This window comes from Ceratotherium simum, chromosome 34, assembly GCF_057802395.1.
Source record: "Ceratotherium simum simum isolate JZ-2026a chromosome 34, ASM5780239v1, whole genome shotgun sequence".
In the NCBI taxonomy this organism is placed as follows: Eukaryota; Metazoa; Chordata; class Mammalia; order Perissodactyla; family Rhinocerotidae; genus Ceratotherium; species Ceratotherium simum.
Genome location: NC_141933.1, coordinates 11905811 through 11926795, shown reverse-complemented (window position 1 = coordinate 11926795; position 20985 = coordinate 11905811). Strand labels below are relative to the sequence as shown.

General features: G+C 45.8%; 2 protein-coding genes across 7 annotated transcripts; both read left to right on the top strand.

The window, feature by feature from the left end:
* Positions 1 to 56: 56 nt before the first annotated feature.
* On the top strand, positions 57 to 5663 carry TMEM138 (transmembrane protein 138). 6 transcript variants are annotated; one of them, XM_087422837.1, is made up of 6 exons: positions 368 to 420; positions 1229 to 1314; positions 2016 to 2283; positions 3372 to 3543; positions 4715 to 4790; positions 5065 to 5663. In XM_087422837.1, the coding sequence occupies exons 3-6, from the start codon at positions 2156 to 2158 to the stop codon at positions 5175 to 5177; spliced, it is 489 nt and encodes a 162-aa protein (XP_087278963.1). In that variant the 5' UTR covers positions 368 to 420; positions 1229 to 1314; positions 2016 to 2155; the 3' UTR covers positions 5178 to 5663. The 6 variants fall into 6 exon arrangements, with proteins under 6 accessions (XP_087278966.1, XP_087278964.1, XP_087278965.1 ...); XM_087422840.1 differs by lacking the exons at positions 368 to 420; positions 1229 to 1314 and adding an exon at positions 57 to 132; XM_087422838.1 differs by lacking the exons at positions 368 to 420; positions 1229 to 1314 and adding an exon at positions 202 to 268.
* A 7587-nt stretch (positions 5664 to 13250) lies between these two features.
* On the top strand, positions 13251 to 17804 carry TMEM216 (transmembrane protein 216). Its single transcript, XM_087422823.1, has 5 exons — positions 13251 to 13278; positions 13845 to 13946; positions 14504 to 14596; positions 16734 to 16935; positions 17222 to 17804. The coding sequence occupies exons 1-5, from the start codon at positions 13266 to 13268 to the stop codon at positions 17235 to 17237; spliced, it is 426 nt and encodes a 141-aa protein (XP_087278949.1). The 5' UTR covers positions 13251 to 13265; the 3' UTR covers positions 17238 to 17804.
* The last annotated feature ends 3181 nt before the right edge of the window (positions 17805 to 20985 follow it).

Here is a 20985-nt window from a genome sequence, read left to right as displayed (position 1 = left end):
CAAGGAGCAGGAATGCTGCCACGGGTGTGCCCTGTCCCTCACCCCCCATCCCGTGGAAGCGGAAATGTTCGGGCCGACGCGAAGCCTGTCGCCTGGAGTTGGCCTTCGGCGCAGCGAGGGCACGAGGCCTCGGTCGGCGGCTGGGAGGGCCAGGAGCAGGGCGCGGCGAGGCTGGGAGGGCCAGCAGAGGGGCGGGCCCAGGAAAGAAGGCCCCAAACATGGCGGCCGGGCCGACCATAGTGCGGGAGAGAAAGCCGAGGACGAGCAGGTAGCCGTGCGCAGGCGGAGCCCGCGTCCGCCATCTACTTCCGGAACTTAAAACTCGTTTCCGGAAGCCGGGACGGTGTCCCCATGACAACCGACGTTGGGGCTTGGAGGGGCGAGTGTTGGATGTGGAGTGGGTAAAGTGATGCGGTGTAGGTAAAGTGGCCAGAAGACGGGATTTTTGTTGTGATTGTTTGGGTTTGGGTTTTTTGCCAAGGCAGCCCCATTTTCAAGTGGATTGGGAAGGGTGAGGAGAACTGCTCTGGGGACAAAGGGAACGCGGCAGGTAGCGGTGGACGGACTGTGAAGACCGTCCTTACCTTGCGAATCACCGCTGCCCTAAACCGGAGCAGATGGTCATCCTTCCCGTGGAGAGGGCGGCGGGTGGTTCTAGATAACGGATCCCCACAACAGCGCTGTGGTGGCCTGAGAAGTAGCGGGTAAGAGCACGAGCTCTGGTGTCACACCTGGTTGTGAATCCTGGCTCTGCTCACCTGCTACCTGGAGGAATGACTTGAACTCTGAGCTTGTGTCCTTGCCTGTAGGATGGGCATCATTCTTTCCCACCTTGCGGAGTAGTTGCGAGGATTAAAGGAAATTGTCTTGGTTGACATGTTTATCATGGTGCTGATATATAGGAGATAGCTAATTGATATTTGTTAAATTTAATTAATATTCATTAAGTTAATGTTATTTCATGAATGAGGAAACTCAGGCTCAGAGAAACTACGTTCATACATTCAGTAAGGTGGAACTTCTCCACCAGTTGAGGTGGGCAAGGTTCCTTAACTTCTCAGAGCCTCTGTAAAATGGGGATTATATGCATAGTAACGGCTACTTCTCGAGATGGGTGTAGGATTAAATAAGATAATAAATATGAAAAAAGTTTGTAAAACAATTTACGGATGTTAATTTAATTTAACCTCACTCTAACAATTCAAAGCATTTTGAAATTTGCTTATAGATTTGATCCAGCTGGAAGGTCACAGGACACCCCCAGAGCAACTTCTGGGTCTTGGAATTTATGAAATTAGCCACCGTGTTGCTATGGTAACCTTAAACATAAAGTTTTGCAGAAAAGGGCTATTTCCTCTTCGCTTTCTCTGCCTACACCACTTCTCACTTCTGGGCCAACATTTTTCCTGCCTAGTTATGCATCAGACTACCAGTTATGTTAGAGGCAGCTTTGCACAGTAGTTAAGAGGACAGACTATGGACCCAGGCTGCCTGGATCTGAATCCCAGCTCTGCCACTTACTGGCAGTGTGACCTTGGACAAATTATTTTACCTCTCTGGGTCTCAGTGGTCCCATCTGTAAAATGGGAAGCGTAATAGTGTATCTTCTATCTTGTTATTGTGAGATTTAAATAATGTTAGTGCTTAGAATAGTCTCTGGCACATTGTAAGTGGTATAGAAGGGTTTACTGCTACAATTAGTATTAGTATTATATTGGAATTAGAATTAGTATTATTACATGACCAGACAATCACTCTTTTTAGTTCCCCCAGATTCCTTTGGACTCAAAAGTGGTTAGAAAGTGCTCTGCGTTTAGAATGTTCCAGGCATGGAGAAAGGTTTGAGGGTGACGGTCTCTGGAAGGAGTGACTACTTGGTTTGTTGTTGTTGTTGTTGGTTTTGTTCACTGATGTATCCCAAGCACCTAGAATGGTGCCTGGCACATAGTAGGTCCTCAGTAAATATTTATTGTATTAATGAATTTCTAACCTCACCTCTCTTTTTGCCTCCACAGGCCCTTGTCTTAGAGCAAGGGAAACAGCTCTGATTCTGAGGAACTAGACGCTTCTCCTTCAGTGCTGGGGAGAGAGCCAGGAGCTGTTTTCTGGGGAACTGTGGAATGTGCCCTTGGGGGCCCAAGAGAGCAGAAGGAAGATGCTCCAGACCAGTAACTATAGCCTGGTGCTCTCCCTGCAGTTCCTGCTGCTGTCCTATGACCTCTTTGTCAATTCCTTCTCAGAGCTCCTCCGAATGGCTCCTGTCATCCAGCTGGTACTCTTCATGTGAGTTCAGTGGGTGGGACTAGACAGCTGAACCCAAGCACTTTCAAGGCCCTGACAATCATGATTTAGCATTTTAAAGTTATTAATAGAGAAACATCAGGGACAATAAACTTTTATGTTGTCCTCGGTACTCCATGGTACATATACATGTCACAGGTCCTGTTTTTATATACTGCCAACAAGGATTTGGGCTACAGAGAGCAGTTCACGTAGAAAATGAGGGTCAGACTGCTCACCCTGTCATTTTCTCCATTTGCGAGTAGAAATATTGTCTTACATTGCCATGAAAGAGGATTACAAAAGGGCAGGTTGAAAGGGCAATCACATTAATAATATATATGAATCTCATAAGATGGAAGCTGTTGGCATTTTTCCTCCACAATGATTTAGAGACTCCATGAGGCAAGTTCTAAACTGAGAACCACAGTCTTAAACATTATTTTCCTTCATTCAACAAGTATTCATTGGCCTGCCAGACAGTGTTCTAGTTGCATTTCTAGGACTAGTTGTAGTCTAGGCCTAACAATTTCCTGCTCTCATGGGGTTTTCGTTCTAGCAGAGAGGCACAATGAATACATTAAAAAATATATATATATAATTTCATACAGTGGATATAAAGTAGCTGGGGTACATTAGGTAGCAGGGTTAAAGAAAAATTTTTCTGAAGAGGGGACATTTGAACTGAGACGTGAATGGCACAAAGGCCCCAGCCATGCAAAGATCAGGGAAAGTGCATTACTGTCTTGCTAGATGAAAACGTCTGATAGGACCAGGTTATGTGACAAACAGGTCTGGCATTTTCTGACATAGGGAGGAAACTGGCTTCTCCTCACAGGTGCCTAGGAGGTTTGTTAAGAGTGTCAGAGCAAGAAAGCCTTGTCTCTGGACTACAACTGAACTGGTGGGGCCAGCAGGTAGTTTTAGCTTCATGTCCTTTGGGTCTCAAAGCCCATGCTACCTCTGGGGGTGGTTTGGGGGACTATATCACAGGGAAGGACAGACCTCATGGTGTCCCTTTGACTTAGGGCCAGCTCTTGGATCCTCACACAGGCCTCAATTTGGCTGTACTTTGTTTTATATGTCTGCAGCATCCAGGATATTGCAGTCCTCTTCAACATCATCATCATTTTCCTCATGTTCTTCAACACCTTCGTCTTCCAGGCTGGCCTGGTCAACCTCCTATTCCGTAAGTTCAAAGGGACCATCATCCTGACAGCTGTGTACTTCGCCCTCAGCATCTCCCTTCATGTCTGGGTCATGGTAAGAATGGAACTCTGAATTTCTGAATCCTTAAAGGGCTAGGAATGTCTTTTCTCTGGGAATCCAGCCTCATTCTTTTACATCTCACAGAATCCTGGATAGGAAACAGGTGAAATGAATGTAGTCTGGCCTGGAGCTGGGCACACGAGAGTTTCATAAGGCACTTTTGCGCAACCTTTTGTGTTGAAGAACAGCCTTATCCAAGAGTTGAGGGATACTTCTGGAACATTCAGTTCACCTTTGCCCCAAACAGGCCTGCCAGGGCTATAACAGAAAGTTGAATCTATTTCATCATTAGCTGTTGGGCAGTTGGGTGTTGAAATCGGGTATTCTTAGGCATCAGGGTCCCATGGGAAAGAGCCAAGCAAGAGTGCTGTTTGCCCTTTAGTGCTTCATGCCCTCTGCTGTGTCCCCGTCACTCACACTAGAAGAACCAACTTCTATGATGCCTCCCTTTGGTTCTAACATAGGCCTCAGAGCAGATCCAGTTTTCACGGTTTCAGATTTCTTCTGCTTCACAAATTCTTCTGTCTCTTTGGATATCCCATGTGTTTTTCATCTACTCATTTTGATGGAACACATTAGAACCTGAGGGTTCTCCAGTCACTTTTTTAGGAAAGCCACCTTCTCAGACTGAACTTTCTGTTAGGTTGACCATGTGATTCCACGGGGAGGAGTAGAGCTCACAGGAAAGAGGCAGAGCAGTGCTGAAGTCTCTAGGTGTTTCCTGAAGAGGATTGTCTTTGCTCTGGTCCCTGGAGCCAAAATAGGTCCTGGCTTTGTACTATAAAGCTGTTAATCTGATTAAACCCTGAGTGCACCAGCCTTTATCTGACAGGAGCGGAGCCTGAGATTTTCAAGGCGAGACAGTGACCATGCTGAACCCCTAAGCTAATGTATATCATTTCTCCTTGGCAAAGGCTGTGAAATGAAAGAGTGTAAATAGCTTAGTTCAAACTTCCTCCCTCAGGGTTAAAAGGAGATTTCCTTTGCAGCAAGAAAAGGAAGCTTGAGGCTCCTTTGAGAAACACTCCGTGGGGTTGTGGAAAGAAAGAAAGAGGGTGAGGTTAGTCAGTTTTAAACCCAGTGGTATCCCTGCAGCTACCCAAGTTGGGGATGTTAGGGCCTCATCTGCCATTAACCTTTCCCTGTCTACTCATGTCCCCTTCAGAACTTACGCTGGAAAAACTCCAAACGCTTTGTCTGGACAGATGGACTTCAAACACTGTTTGTATTCCAGAGACTAGGTAAGGAACAGAACAACCTCAGGCCTCACTTTGGTCCCACCTATGGCTCTGGCAGTGAGGGCCTTGCTCCTGGCTTCCCCGCCCATCACAGCTGGTATGGGATTGTTGGGACAGCCTCACCAAGTACAGGAGAGATTACTGCCCTCTGCCTTTTCTGGGAGTCACTGGGAAATCATGAGGCAGGGCCCCTCTCAGCCTTGTTAGGTTCCGTTCTTACGCCGAAACGAACACTCAGGAGCCTTCCTGAGGCTTCTTTTCTGCTTACTCTCTGCAGCGGCAGTATTATACTGTTACTTCTACAAACGGACAGCTGTGAGACTGGGCGATCCTCGCTTCTACCAGGACTCTTTATGGCTGCGCAAGGAGTTCATGCAAGTCCGAAGGTGACTTCTTATCACACTGGTGGATGCCTTTCCTTCCTGACAAAAGCCACATTTGCGGCTCTGAAGGGCAAGTGGTTGGCCCTCTGCCCCAGGAAGCAACGTGACTCTCCTGGGACAGGCTCAGGCCAGTTGTATTCAGCAGTCAAGAAGGAAGATCCTTCCTCTTGCAAATGACAGTGTTCCCCGATACAGACTCCAGTACATAATCCCTTTCCAGCCTCCCACCTCAGTTCTGACCCCTTTCCTGCTCACCCCTATTCCTCACAGAGGGCTCTGTTGCTCTTATCCTTGGGAAGCCTTTTGCTTAGTCTGGCACAGCTGGAGCTCCCAGCACCCACTTCCCTTGTAGCACACACTAATGACTGAAGAATGCAAAGAGTGCTCTTTCTGTGCTCCTGACTGGTCACACCTTAGACATTTAGATTTTATACCCAAGGCACTTTTTTTACATTTTATAAATAGGAAATAAATTGCATTCTTTTTCCATAAATGGTGGAGTCTGTCTGTCTAGATAGATCTCTTCGTGGGTAAGAGATATGCCAAGTCCTAGCCTAAGCATCTGCTTGCCCCAGTGGGCAGACTGAGCCACAGAGCAAATACAGGTATTTATTGAGCCCCATTATGAGTACAAGGCATTTTTGCAGAAATTTAAGATGTAATCTGATGCCCCACCCCCACAGTTACAGACTTCTGTGCTTCGTTCAGACTCTCTCTCCCTATTAGAGGCCAAAAGAAGAATAAAAACTGTTCCTTAACCTGTTTTGGCAAAAGAAATTTTTAAAATTCATGTGCCCATCGTATCAGTGTTCTATTGCAAGAATAATGTTGTGTCACCAACCACCACGAAACTTCAGTGGCAGACAACAATGAACAGTTACATGGCTCTTGACCCTTGGAGTTCAGCTCATCAGGGCTGGATTCGGGTGATTTCTGCTGGGCTTGCTCATGTGTCTGTGTCAGCTGTGGATTGGCCAGGCAGCTGCAATAATCTTGGGATCCTTGGCTGTTGGCTAACCTAGGCTGGCCTCAGCTGGAATGACTGGGCTGTTCAGTTCTGGTTCACGTGACTCATCCTCCAGAGGATAGCCTGGGTCTGTTCACAGGACAGTGGCAGAGGAGCAGGAGATCAAGCCCCAGGGTGCACTTCCATTTCAAGCCTCTGCTTGTATTGTGTTTCTTAGACTCCCACTGGTCAAAGCAAGTCATGTGACTGAGCCCAAAGTTTCCTGGCAAAAGGCCTGGCTAAGGGAGGGCCACTCAGTCAGTCTACCACAGCAGAAAGTTGCTCTATGAAACTCCTGATTCAGAGACACTTCAGCACAGGCATTGGCAAGCTTTTTCTGTGAAGGGCCAGATAGTAAATCTGTTAGATTTTGAGGGCCAATGTCTCTGTTGAAACTACTCATCTGACATTGTAGCGTAAACCAAATGAACACAGCTGTGTTCCAAAATATTTTTTTTAGGGGGCTGGCCCCATGGGGTAGTGGTTAAGTGCACGGGCTCCGCTGCTGGCGGCCCAGGTTTGGATCCCGGGCACGCACCAATGCACCGCTCGTCAGGCCATGCTGTGACAGCGTCCCACATAAAGTGGAGGAAGATCGGTTTGGATGTTAGCTCAGGGCCAGTCTTCCTCAGCAAAAAGGGGAGGATTGGCGTGGGATGTTAGCTTAGGGCTGATCTTCCTCACAAAAATAAGTAAATAAATAAATAAAAACTGGGAGAACAGAAAAAAAAAATGATTCAAAATATTTTTCTTTTAATTTTTTTTCAATCATGTAAAAAGGTAAATTTATTCTTAGCTTGAGGGCTGTACAAAAACAGACTAGATTTGCCCCCTGGCCATTGTATGCTGACCCCTGGTTTAGAAACCTAGGATAAGGTTCTGGGGAAAGAGAGACTATAGGTTATCAGCTGTGCTGTCAAGATTTTAACAAATAATGCAAAGAAAGTAAAATGTATAAGGCCCCATATCCTATAATCAGAACAAGTGATCTAAAAAGTCCTAATGACTATATGTACTATACCTTCATCTGTAAAAAAATGACAGTAGCCTATTTCGAATCTTTTCGTAAAAACTCTTACAGGAATATTGTAATCCCCTTTGCTCGTTACAGTCTCTGAAAGATAGGCAATTTTCTGTGCCCCAAAATGAATCAGGGCTAGATTGTTCTCTGTAGTCTTTGCAGCTAGTGAGTACGACCAAATGCCTATTTCCTTACTCACAATATTTATGGCACTTTATGGCCCAATGAGTCTCTGGGATGTGTATGTGTGTTTATATATATATGTGTTTATTTTCCTTAACAGTTAATACATTCACATGGTACAAAATTCAAGTTATAAAAAGGTTTATGCAGTTAATCTTCCCACTGCTATATCTCAGCCACTGACTTCCTTCTCCCTTCCCTCCTTGACAATCTGCATTTACTTATATACTTCTTTTGTTTTTTTGTGTGTGAGGAAGATCAGCCTTGAGCTAACATTCATGCTAATCCTCCTCGTTTTTGCTGAGGAAGACCAGCTCTGAGCTAACATCTATTGCCAGTCCTCCTCCTTTTTTTCCCCAAAGCCCCAGTAGGTAGTTGTATGTCATAGTTGCACATCCTTCTAGTTGCTGTATGTGGGACGTGGCCTCAGCATGGCCAGAGAAGCGGTGTGTCAGTGCGTGCCCGGGATCCGAACCCGGGCCGCCAGTAGCGGAGCACGCGCACTTAACCACTAAGCCACAGGGCCGGCCCATAATACATTTTCTTCTCAAGATATTTACCAAATTCTGAAGCTTTGTAGAGCCAGAGCTATAAAAAGCTAAGCCTCAAAAACTTCTGAAAAGCAGAATAGAATTTTTGGCAGGCTTATGGTGCTGATGATTAGCATTCAGGACCCACCAGGCGGAAGGGACTGGTGAACACACAGGGCTTTCAGTGAAAGCTCAGGAGGGCTCCCTACTAGGAGCAAGATGAAACAGGTAGACTGGGGTTTATCAAAATTGCAGTGCAGCCTCAAACCATATAGTCCCTGAGTGGATTAAGGTGATCAGCCCCCATCCTGTCTGCTTAGCAGAGGAAAGAGTGGAAGAAAAATACATCTAGAGACACTGTAATTTTTTATACACAATTTCTAGCTTTAATAAAAATTACTAGCAAGTCAAGAGATAGGACCATATTATTTAAAATCAGGGTAAAGGGCCGGCCCCGTGGCTTAACGGTTAGGTGCTCGCACTCTGCTACTGGCGGCCCAGGTTCAGATCCCAGGTGTGCACCGACGCACCGCTTCTCCAGCCATGCTGAGGCCGCGTCCCACATACAGCAACTAGAAGGATGTGCAACTATGACGTACAACTATCTATTGGGGCTTTGGGGGATAAAAAGGAGGAAGATTGGCAATAGATGTTAGCTCAGAGCTGGTCTTCCTCAGCAAAAAGAGGAGGATTAGCATGGATGTTAGCTCAGGGCTGATCTTCCTCACAAAAACGTTAAAAAAAATTAAATTAAATAAAAAAATCAGGGTGAAAATAGAAACAGGTGATTCAAATATTGCAGAAAGCAGACAAGGAGTTTAAACTCTGATATGCTCAAGAAATAGAAGGAGATATGGAGGAAATAGATAAAATATTTAAAGTATACTTAGCAACTTCTAATAATGGCTGAGTAGATCCTATGGGAATGACCCCTCCACAAATAACAACTGTAAAATCTGGACATAATACAAAAAACAGCTACTTGAAGACACTGGAGAATGAAGGGAAGCAGAAAGTTTGATGGGGAGTCCACACTGCAAAGAGAATTAAGCAGAGAAATTTCCCTATCTTTGCTGCTTATAACTTGGTAGCAAGCAAAGTGGTATGTATGATATGCTGGTGGAAAATCCTAGTACGAGAGTACTGAGCCAAGGCAACCAAAGCCACTGGAGAGAAAGATGGGAATCTCAGAAGGGAAAGAGCCGGAGAGGGAGGAATCCCCAAATTCTGTCTGCCCACATCTCTGTCCAAGCTCTGGACCACACACATGCAATTCAGACTCAAAGCAGCTCAGCTAAAGACAAGATCTAAACTGAGATTGGAGCTGCCACCCAATAAGTGTGGTTTGCAGCGTGTATCCAACCAAGCTAATTGCCTGATAAAAGAACCGTCACTCTTTGGAGACAAATAATAGAAACCAGAGTCTCCACAATTTAACATTCAAAACTGATGCCACACTGAGATGATCTGGATATTGGAATTAACAGACAAAGATATTAAAGCAGCAATGAAAATATGTTCTCACTGAATAAACAGTTAGGCAACCTCAGCATAGAAACAAATGATTTTTGGAAAACACAAATCTCCAAAATAAAATTACAGTAACTGACAATTTTTAAATTAAATTATGGATTTAACAGCAACAGAGGAGATAACAGTGAGTCAATGAACTAGAAGATAGACCAATAGAAATTACCCAAACTGAAGAACAGAGGGAAAAAAAGAATAAAAAAAAAAGTTTCATGGACTAGTTAGTTAGATAATATCCAACAGTCTAACATATATGTAATTGGAGCCCTAGAAGGCAAAGAGAAGGAATAGAGCAGAAAAAAATAAATAATAGCCAAAAATTTCCCAAATTTGATCAAAGACAGAAATTTACAGATTTAAGGTACTCCACAAACTCACCTTGATAAACACAGAAAGGCCACACCTAGGCACATCATAGTAAAATGATTGAAAGCTGAAGATGAAGAACAAATCTTGAAAACAGCAAGAGAAAAACAACACATCACATACAGAGGAACAACAGTTAACAGCTGACCTCTCACCAAAAATCAGAGGCCAGAAGAGAGTGTAACAACATTTCTAAAATGCTGAAAGAAAAAGATCAACTCAGAATTCTATATTCACCAAAAATATACTTCAAGAATGAAGTTGAAATAAAGACATTTTCAGATAAAAGAAAACTAAGAGAATTAGTTGCCAACAATCCTGCACTATAAGAAATGCTAAAGGAGTTCTTTGGCTTGAAGGGAAATGGTAACAGATGGAAACTCAGATCCTCAGAAAGGAATGGAGCACATCAGAAATAGTATCTGGGTAAATATAAAGACTTTTTAATTTTTTCTTTTTTCCTATGAATTTCTTTATAATACTAATGAGTGTAGAATGCAAATTTTTTTCAAGTACATAGAATATTGACCAGTATATACCATACGTTGGTCCATAAAATAATTCTCAATAAATTTAAAAGAATAAATTTAAAAGGATAAAGAGTATCTTCTTTGCCAATAATGGAATTGAGTTAGAAATCAGTAACAAGAGAGGTAGGTGGTTCAGTATAGGTCCAATCAGGAGACAGAAACCACACAGTAATTTATTTATTATTTTATTTTTTTTGTGAGGAAGATTCTCTTTGAGCTAACATCTGTTGCCAATCTTCCTCTTTTTTTTTTTTTTTTTTTTTTTGCTTGAGGAAGATTAGCCCTGAGCTAACATCTGTGCTAATCTTCCTCTATTTTTCATGTGGGTCGCCACCACAGTATTATGGCTTGAGAAGTGGTGTAGGTTCGTGCCCAAGATCCGAACCTGCGAACCCAGGCCGCCGAAGCAGGGTGCGCCAGACTTAACCACTATGCCATGGGCCTGGCCCCTACACAGTAATTTAAACATCGCAAGTTTAAAGAATCATTAAATTATGAAGAGAAGTCTACAGGGGGACCTGAGGGCTAAGGGAGAGTACCCAAGGAATGACAAACTTGGTAAGGTCCCCCACCCCAAGGCTGGGGTTCAGACCTCACTGCAACCCACTGGGTGGTGGACAGGTTCACTGGTTTGCCCAGGCCAGAGCTGGTTCACAGTTGCCAGGCGGGAAACAACCCTCCAGGATGCAGGCAGTCAGGCTGGTGGACAGGTGTGCAGGGAGCATAGGGACACCACCTGCAGGCACCCGGCCCAGAGCACACAGTGTCCACATTGGGAAGCTCCCAGGAAACAACCCTCCGGGGCACAGGTGAGCCAAGGCTGTTGGGCAGGTGCACCAAAAGAGTTGGAATGCGTCATGTCCACACAGGGCATTGAAGACCATGGGAATCAACCCTCTAGGGAGAAGAGCTGAGGTTGGTGAGCAGACACATGGAGGGAGTTGGGGCACTGCTGTGGGTACAGTGTCCATGCTTGGAGGGCTTTGGGAAAACCTGTCCAGGGCATAGGTAAACAAGGCTAAGGGGGCAGGTGCACAGAGTTAGGGAGTTGCCATGGGTGCAAGGCCTAGAGTACGAAGTATCCTTGACAGGAGGGCCACAGCAAAGTGGTCACTGGACCTGGACCAGGTCTGTGAGGTTGCCGAGGGAGTGCCTGCTCTTGGCGTGCAGCTGGCACAGAGCACCACCCGATGTCCCTGTGCACTGATGATAGACCATGGTGCAGGAGCAAAGAGAAGCAAACCAGAGCCCACTGGAGCCAGGAAGACAAGCATTTTTCTTCCCTCAGGGTCCCTCCAGTGCCCTCTACTGCCAAAGCCTACCGTCACGTTCACTGTAAGGGAGAAATGCATAGTATTTGTGTATAAACTTACCCAATCCTCCCATATACTTTAAATCAGCTCTAGATTATAATACCTAATACATGTAAATGCTATGTAAATAGTTGTTATACTGTATTGTTTAGAGAATAGTGACAAGAAAAAAAAGTCTGTACATGTTGTATGGAGTTGGCAACTATCCTAGGCCTTTCGATTTAAGGTTGGTTGAACCCTCAAATGCGGAACTGCGGATACAGAGGGCCAGCTTTACTCAACCTAGCCGTTGTAGCATGAAAGCTATATACAATATGTGAGTGGGCGTGGCTGTGTTCCCCAAAAAACTTGATTTACAAGAACAAGCAGCTGGCCCACTCTCCTTTTAGAGATGGACATCTGAGGCTCCGAGCAGGAACTTGCCTAATGTCTCTTGTCTAGCAGGCAGTGGAGGTAGGTGTGCTGGGTCCAGGTCCCTTTCCAGCCTTCCCCGCCTTACTCTGTGCCTTGTTCCACTGACGCTCAAGAAAGCGCTCCAGCTTGCAGTTAAGTTCTGCCAATGGGAGGGAGCAGAGGGAAAGTGTCAGATATTTATCTACCAGCTTATCAGACTGTCACAGCTCCCGTTGGGAGGACGTCTTTAGACACATTACTCTCTCCAGGTTCCAGAAGTTGCTTCTGCCCCTTCCCCTTTATTCCTGGGAGAAGTAACAGTTACTGCCCCCCTTCCACCCCAGCTAACTAGGAGTACAGCATTTTCCTTAAAGGTTAGTCACTCTACTCAAATGACCTGGTTTGTGTGCCACCTGTTTCTTGCCCTTCCCTGACTGACAACCGGCTAACAGCCAAGTCAGCCTGAGTCCACTCCACACCCTCTTTCCTTCTACTCCCCTGTGGGCAGAAACACACTTTTAATGCTCCAAATGGTATTCGGCCTTCAAAACCTAGTTCACAGGTCATCTATTGGCAACTCCTCTCAATTCCCACCCAGGGGTACTTTGTCCTCTCAACTCCCACTGCAGATTATGGATCACGTGATGATCACGTTTCATCTTCGCTGTTCTTCGTGCGCCTTGAAAGGAGCCTCTAGTTCCGATTAATTTTGGTGGCTTCTAATTACCTAGTAATAAACCGGCCGCACAAAGGCCGATGCTAAACCCCACGCAGCATTTGCAGAGAAACGGTCGCGCACACCGTTTCTCATTTTCAGACCGTTGTTAGGAAAGAGAATCCTGGGGCTAGGGGCTATTTGCCAATCCTGGGGTCACATTGCCACAACCGGCCACTTCTGCCAAAGCACTGTAACCTGGCGGGGGGGGGGAGGAATTGGGGGACCGAGAGCTGCCTCTGCCCCCGGGATCCTGCGGACGATTGCCCCAAGGGCGGCCACTATTGTCCCCTAGCCTCAGGGAGCTTAAATCCCAGCAAGGCGGTTTACGGCGCGCGCTCCTCTCGGCGCACGCGCGGACGCACTGAGACAGCCCGGGTAACCATAGAGTGCCGAGGGGCCGGCAGAGGGGCCCGAAGCCGGGGCCGCTCCATCCCCCGCTTCCGGCAGCGCCTCGCTGCTCCGGGAGCGGCTGTGGCCGCGTAGGCAGTTTCCATGGGGACTGAAGATGGCGCCGCGAGGTGAGATGCCGGAGGTGTGTGAGTCCTGTCCTGGTGCTGACCCCTTCACTCCCCCGCCTCCCTTCGCTCCTAGACCCTCCATTCTCAGGTGTTAGGGCCATCGCATCGCTCCTCACTTGTCCAGAGAGGGGTTTCGCAGCCCCACCCACCCTGAGTGCCTGGAGGTCTCAAAGTGCGAGTCTCAGACCCCCACATCCTTGCCTAGGCGTATTGTAGGCCGGCTCAGTTACGAATTTTCTGTGTGACCTCGAGCAGGCCAGTGCTGGTCTCTGCGTCCCAGTTTCCCCTTCCAAATAGTGACAGGGTTAGATGTTAGAGGGGCACTAACTTTCCCCCGAAGCCAAGAGTTTGACGGCGATTCTGGAGAAAGAAGGGGATTGAAGGAAGGCCCTCCTCCACCCTTTACACACACACACCCCCCTCATGATCAGCAATCAAGGGCTCCAAGTGGCCCTTCCCAGTAGCTGCGACCTCGTGTTTTCTCCCAGTTAGACACAGAACCATTCAAAGAACCGAGACTGAGCTGCTCTCCCGCCCATCCCTCTTCTCTGTGCTCATCTTTTCAGGTAAACGGTTGTCCTCCACCCCCCTGGAAATCCTGTTCTTTCTGAACGGGTGGTATTATGCTACCTATTTCCTGCTGGAACTCTTCATATTTCTGTATAAAGGTAAGGACTGGGGCTTGACCCCCCTTGCCCCAACATCCTTTCCCCACTCCAACCCAGAGCCAGCTGCCACCAAGAGCCGTCTTATTTTTCATTCCTTTCTTTAGCCCCTCTTCACTGCAAGGTAGAAGTCTCTTCATCAGCTGGCTTCTTTGAGAAGGATTCAGTCGGAAGCCCCTCAGCAAGAATTTCTTGAGTTTGGGAAATGTGGGCTTCTACATTCTGCTCTCCCGTCACCTCTTTGCTGAACTCCACTTTAAGCCCATTGGTGACCCTCAGAAACTATTCAGTGGTCTGTGTACTCATGTACCTCTGACCATTTTGGAGAGGGGAGTCCCCACAGACTTGGAGTTAGGAGTAAAGCCCCGTGGTAATGAGCCTGCCTCTAACAGACATAGGAGTCAACAGATCCCACAGGAGGTTAACAGATCCTGCCCACATCTCACTAACTAGCTCATGGAAAGCTGATAAGACTCAAGTCCTCTTTATTCCCAAGTGTGTGGGAGGTCTTGGGGGGGAGTGTTATATGTTGTTTGCAGACTCTGGCTTTGTATTGGCAGGTCTCCTGCTACCATATCCAACAGCCAATCTAGTACTGGATGTGGTGATGCTCCTTCTTTATCTTGGAATTGAAGTAATTCGACTGTTTTTTGGTGAGTGTTGTCCAGAGAATATTTCCATTCCTTATGGGATGAGCTGGTATCTGTACTTGCTTAACAAGAAAAAGTACATAACCTAGGCTCACAATAAGCAGTTGGGTCTGGTGGTATATCCCATTACTCCCTCTCTGAAGTTTCAGGCTGCTTCATATTTTGGGTCAAGATTTACCTGTCTGGTGCTCTGTGGGGGCCAGAGGTGGGCAGTACCATAAGATATGAGGTAATTCCTTCCCAGTTGCCTCGAGTGCCTGGTTCCTCTCACTGGTTTGCTTGGGGGAGTAGATTCAGTTATAACTCCATGTCCAGAGCAGTATATGCCTGTACACCTCAGCACTGAGATCCCCTCCATTTCTCTGAGTAAGGATTTCTTTCTTTCTTTCTCTCTCTCTCTCTCTCTTTCTCTCTTTCTTTCTTTCTTTCCTTCTTTTTTTGGTGAGGAAAATTAGCCCTGAGCTAACATCTGTTGCCAATCCTCCTCTTTTTGCTGAGGAAGACCGGCCCTGGGCTAACATCCGTGCCCATCCTCCTCCACGCTATATGTGGGACGCCTGCCACAGCATGGCTTGATAAGCGGTGCACAGGTCCGCGCCTGGGGTCCGAATCTGCGAACCCCAGGCCGCCAAAGCAGAGTGCGTGATCTTAACCACTATGCCACCAGGCCGGCCCCAGGATTTCTTTAGGACAAGTTTTATATCCCCAGAAATACAGAACAAATCTCTTATTAGTTAGAATATCTCGTCTCTGAAAAGCGTTAAAACACAAATTGAGGGAAAAAAATAGTTGCAACACGTATAATAAAGGATAAAGAAGGCTCGCTTGAATCACTAAGGAAAAGACACCTAATTTTAAACACCAATAGGCAATTCACATAAGAATAATTGCAGAGGACCAATAAACATGACAGAATGCCCAAACTTGCTAATAAAAAGCAAATTGAAACAACAAAGTAACATTATCACCCATCAGATTGAAAAGCTTTCCAAATACCCAGTATTAGAATGGGTGTGAGGAACAGGTCTCTCTAGTCCCACTTTCTTGTGGGTATTTATATTCCCACACTGTTTGGGGACATAAATTAGTACAACCTTTGTGCTAATAGATTTACCATGTAAAATTCGTATTCTTAGACCTAACAATTTCACTTCTGAAACTGGTTGAAAAAAACACTTCCACAGATACGCAAAGATATCTCTATGAGAATGTTTTCTGCCACATATTTTGTAACATCAAAACATTAGAAACACCCTAAACACAGGCCGTGCGTAGTGGTTAAGTTTGCATGTTCCGCTTCGGCGGCCCAGGGTTCGCTGGTTCAGATCCTGGGCTTGGGCCTACTCACCACTCATCAGGCCATGCTGAGGTGGCATCCCACATAGAAGAGCAACAACCCTACAACTATGATACACAACTATGTACTGGGGCTTTGGGGAGAAAAAACAAAAAGAGGAAGATTGGCAACAGATGTTAGTGCAGGGCCAATCTTCCTCAAAAAAAAAAAGAAAGAAAGAAACAACCTAAACATCTTATCAATATAGGATTTGTTAAATAAATTTTGCTGTTGATTCAATGAAATCGTTCATAGCCATTAAAAAAGAATAAGGTAGTTATGTGGAAAGATGTCTAACTTATGTTAAATGGGAAAAATAAGTTGCAAAACAGTATGTAGAGTATGATTCTATTTCTATAATAATAAATAGTAATATGTGAGTATACACATATGAAAAAGTCTGAAACAATATACGTCATTCTGCAATGATGGCTATCTCCAGGGGGTGAGTCATGGAGTCTTTTAGTTTCTATATTTTCTAAAATTATTTTCTATATTAGTTGAAAAGTTTTCAATGATTATATACTATTTTCATAATTTAAAATTTTTTTCCCAAATAAAGATCCCATTGTCCCTTGAGTGTGACCCAGACTGGAAGCAGGGCCTTTGGAGTGAATGACTCCAGTCCTGTAACTCCTCCAAAGCTCTCCTTTTATCCCAGTGGGACCCCATTGATGAATCTGCACATGCCCAGTCAGGCTCATTTTTCTCTGCCTTGCCAGCCCATCCTATCCCACCCACCTTTCCTCTGAGGCCAGAGAGAGCAGGCCACTTGGAGGTGACTCCACGGGCTGTGTCTGACAGGTACGAAGGGAAACCTCTGCCAGCGAAAGATGCCACTTGTTATTAGTGTGGCCTTGACCTTCCCATCTGCCATGATGGCCTCCTATTACCTGCTGCTGCAGACCTACGTGCTCCGCCTGGAAGCCATCATGAACGGCATCTTGCTCTTCTTCTGTGGCTCAGAGCTGCTGCTTGAGGTGCTTACCCTGGCCGCCTTCTCCAGGTACCGCTGCTGAGGGACCATTTCCCGTCACTTGAGGCTTGGGTTCCCATCCCATCCCAGGGAGGGATTCATTGTTCTTCTGAAGCCTGAGGCATTTAGAGGACTTTTAAGGGGGAAAGCGATGTCTGTGGGACCTCCTTTCCCATTTAGGGTAGACAGTTACCCACTTAGAGAAGACATTCTCCTTGTTCTTTGGCGTCAAGAGGCTTGGAAGATAGAACAGATCAGGCCAGCTGCTCTTGTTCACTGTCTTTTTAACATTTTGTTTCTTTCTTTCTGCCGTCAGTATGGACAGGATTTGAAGTACAAAAATTGCAGCCAGCAGCCCTCATGGGCTGAGACCACACATCCTTCTGGCACTTTAGCCACACCAGTGAGAAATGGTGGGTCACACTGTCCTGGGAAAGGTTGCAGCTTTTCCTCAGCACAGACGTTTGGGCAACAAACAGAGCATAAGGCCACTGGGCACCATCTTCTAAACCAGGAGCATCAGCCTAAGACTCTTCTACACTTCAGTATAGGGAGGGGCAAGGTTGTCCCCATCCTGGCCCTTCTCAGAACCAATTTCCTGCTGACCTCAAGTTCTCCTCTTTGATCATCGTGGCCAGAGCATCTTGTGTGGACCATGTGGGCTCCTTGGGCTTCCCGCGGGACCTGAGCCACATATCCCTGTACGTGCTGTGCCACGCCTGTCACGCACGAGCACAGAGAGCCTCAGGATGGTGAGCTCCCAGAGTCACGCAAACGCCTCTCGTTCCACTCCTCAGAGACTGAGCTCCAGAACTTTTCTAGTAGCTCATATTGTTATTTTTCTATTCTCATCATGAAACAAACATTATTTTATAATAAATACGTATTTTCTGTTGTGAGGATTGTAGCCTTTTCCTTATGGCCCGTCCCTAGACTTTCATCCACTCCAAGAGAAGATGGAGACTATCCCAGCGGTTTGTTCCCAGGCTGTGCTTAGTGACCCAGTGTGGACACAGGCAGCAACGAAGGTGTCCCACTGATTTTCTTCCCCCAGCTCCAGCCTGAATTAATCCCTAAAGGCACTGCAACTTCTGTCCCTTCTCCAGGTCTGTCATCCTGCACAAGACTGCTTGTATTCTCCTCTGCCCCAGAACCACATCTTGTCTCTCATTCCTCTTATAGATAATTGGCAGTTCCTTTTCAGGGTGAGGTGTGAGTAATGGGAAGAAGCATATTCTAAACTTACCAATATTTTTTGGTCATTTATTTAAAAATTTCAAGTTAACATAAAAGGAACACATACTTTTATTTTTTTTAAGCTGGAGAATTGTTGCCGTAGATGAATGTATCATTCCCTTCTCCAAGTAACCATCTTTAAAACTGTTTCTCAACTTGCTCAGTAGTGGCCGTTTTTTTTTTTAGCCCCAAGAAGCCACCAGGAGCCATGACAAAATCCACCTTAGGAAACCTTGAGCTGTATGGTCCCTCTGCTGTCAGATGAATCCTAGAATATCTGCTCTTACTCAAAGTAAAAAGTAATTAGCCTTTTAATCATTCCATGCTGGGTTATTTATTTTTTTGGTGAGGAAGATTAGCCCTGGCTAACATCTGTTGACAGTCCTCCTCTTTTTGCTGAGGAAGATTGGCCCTGGGCTAACATCCGTGCCCATCTTTCTCTAGTTTATATGTGGGATGCCTGCCACAGCATGTCTTGATAAGTGGTGCGTGGGTCTGCGTCTGGGATCCGAATCTGCAAACCCCAGGCCATCAAAGCAGAGTGCGCGAACTTAACCACTGTGCTACCGGGACAGCCCCTGTGCTGGTTTTTAACTCTGCTTGTTTCCTGTGATCGGGTTCATTCTCATCCTGTGAAGGTCTCCACTGTCCGAAGCACTGATGCTTTATCTTGTTTCCTACCCCTTCTGTGTCCTCGCCTCCTAGCTGCCTTTGGGGTCTATCCAAAAACTAGAGTAGACAAGTCTAATCAACCATGAATCAGTAACAAAAAATCCAATAGGAACTTCCCAGATATTTCCAAATATCACAAACCCTACTAATACCCTGATTTTCTGCTGCTTCTCACACTGCCACTTTCTCTAGCCCTGCTTTGAAGAAGTTGCTGGCATTGAACCGGAGAGGAACTTCTCCCTATTTCATTTAGAGGTTCAGTGGTTAAGGTCACCCTCCCAGCAACACAGATAAAATGAATGAAAGGCCCAGTTGGAAGTTTAGAGGTAGCTTATAATTCAAAGGGACCTTAGAGATCAACTTAGTTTAGCCCTCCACTTTGCAGGCTTAGAGATGAGGAAGGAACAGCCAAGCATCACACGACTGGTTACTAACAGTTGGAACTGGAAACCTTGTCTTAAGAGTCTCAGTCCAGATCAAGGAAATTCCATTCCTCAACAGGTAACACTTGTGGATGAGAATGAACAGTTGAAAAGGTGGATAGGATTAGAACAGGAAGTCCTCTCATTTACTTCATGGTTATCTGGAAGCTTAGTGCATTGTTTCCTGTGGACGGCTCCATAAATGGTCATTCTTCCTGAAGCTTGTTGGAGCCACCTGTGTGGATGCAGTTAGTGTCACCAGCATAGAACATCATCCAACAGAACTGAGAGCAAAGGACAGGGGTCAGCACAGCTAGTCTTTCAGGGTTGACGTGGTCAGAGGCTCTACTCACTGCAGTGCCAAGGGAAGCCACTTTACAGCCCATGCAGACCTGAAAGACCAACATTCTGGGACAGTGGAGAGGACTCAGCAAAGGAGCAGGCCATAGCCACATGAGCTGGCAGAGGCCTGCTCGAGTGTTCACACTCCTGACTATAACTGTCAAGTGACTGCAGGGCGCATCTCCAGGGGCCGAGGTCTGGCCCAATTCAGGAAGCACTTAGGACACAGATTCAGGTTTCTGGCTTTATACCATGGCAGCAACTCGTAGGGGACTAATACTCACCTAGTGCCTGGCACAGTATATTTAATCCATACATACAATGATCCTGAGGCAGAAGGAAATCAGCTCGATGTTAATCGACTCATGTGTCCAAGGGCATTCAGCTTAAACAGTAAGAGTTGGGATTTGAACCTAGAGGTGACTCAAAGGTCATTCCCTTTCTGTACCACCATGGTAGCTCCTAGATGAAACTGAAGAATGTATTTACTTCTTGAAAGTAGCAGTTCTCACACTTTAGTTGACATAAAAGTCATCTGGGGTATACAAAATCGATTTCTAGACTTTACATAGAGATGGATGCAACACAGAAACAGGCATTTCAGCGAAGGGCACATACCTGAGATGCAGGTGACTATGGAACTCAACTTGAGAATAATGTTTAAATTCTGAGAGGCATGCCACCTGTTTTTTTCCTTCAAGTTTCACATCATCATAGACCCTCTGGGAAGGTCTTCTCTTCTACTAAAGGTTTTTACACTGATCTTGCCTTTACTGGTTCCAATACACATTATACATCATCTGGTCTCTGGTCCATCATTTTATCATGTCACTCTCCTCTTGTTCACCTGGCTTTGGAAAAAGCCAGCAGCTTTCTGGAATCCCAACATCACCCCACAACACTCTGCTAAGCTTTCTAATCTGTACTTCCTCATATTTAGATAGCAATTCAGTTTACAAAACATGTTAACATTAGTATCTTAAAACATCCCTGTGTGGAGGGCAAAACAGCTATCATTTTCATCTCACAGATGAAAGATACTGAGGTTATGTTGCTTGTCCATGGTTAGATAGATCGATGGTGGAAGTAGGCACAAGAAAGCATATCTTCTAACTCCTAGCAGAGGATTCTTCCCTTCATGAACTTAATGACATCAGAACTGAACTGTACAAGGTAGGACATTTATTCTGAGAGTAAATCTTAGGTATCTTGAAGGGTAAAGGATGACTTGGAATTTTTAACTGGGCTATTTAGATGGCTAACGAAAAAAGCTAAACCTCAAGGGGCACCTCCAAAGGTGTGCACTAGAAGTCTCCTAGGTGTACTATAGGCAACTACGTGCCCAACATGCAGTTCCAGCTAAGAACGCAGGTTTCACTGCCACCCCACAGCCTCTACATCAGCCCAG

What these genes read in the sequence shown, in the direction of transcription:
- TMEM138 (XM_087422840.1), top strand. Translation starts at nt 2,156, where the DNA reads ATGCTCCAGACCAGTAACTATAGCCTGGTGCTCTCCCTGCAGTTCCTG. An exon ending in CCCTTCATGTCTGGGTCATG is followed by an intron (nt 3,544 to 4,714) that starts GTAAGAATGGAA and finishes TGTCCCCTTCAG; the next exon opens with AACTTACGCTGGAAAAACTC. An exon ending in GTTTGTATTCCAGAGACTAG is followed by an intron (nt 4,791 to 5,064) that starts GTAAGGAACAGA and finishes TACTCTCTGCAG; the next exon opens with CGGCAGTATTATACTGTTAC.
- TMEM216 (XM_087422823.1), top strand. An exon ending in CTTCATATTTCTGTATAAAG is followed by an intron (nt 13,947 to 14,503) that starts GTAAGGACTGGG and finishes TTGTATTGGCAG; the next exon opens with GTCTCCTGCTACCATATCCA. An exon ending in AGTAATTCGACTGTTTTTTG is followed by an intron (nt 14,597 to 16,733) that starts GTGAGTGTTGTC and finishes TGTGTCTGACAG; the next exon opens with GTACGAAGGGAAACCTCTGC.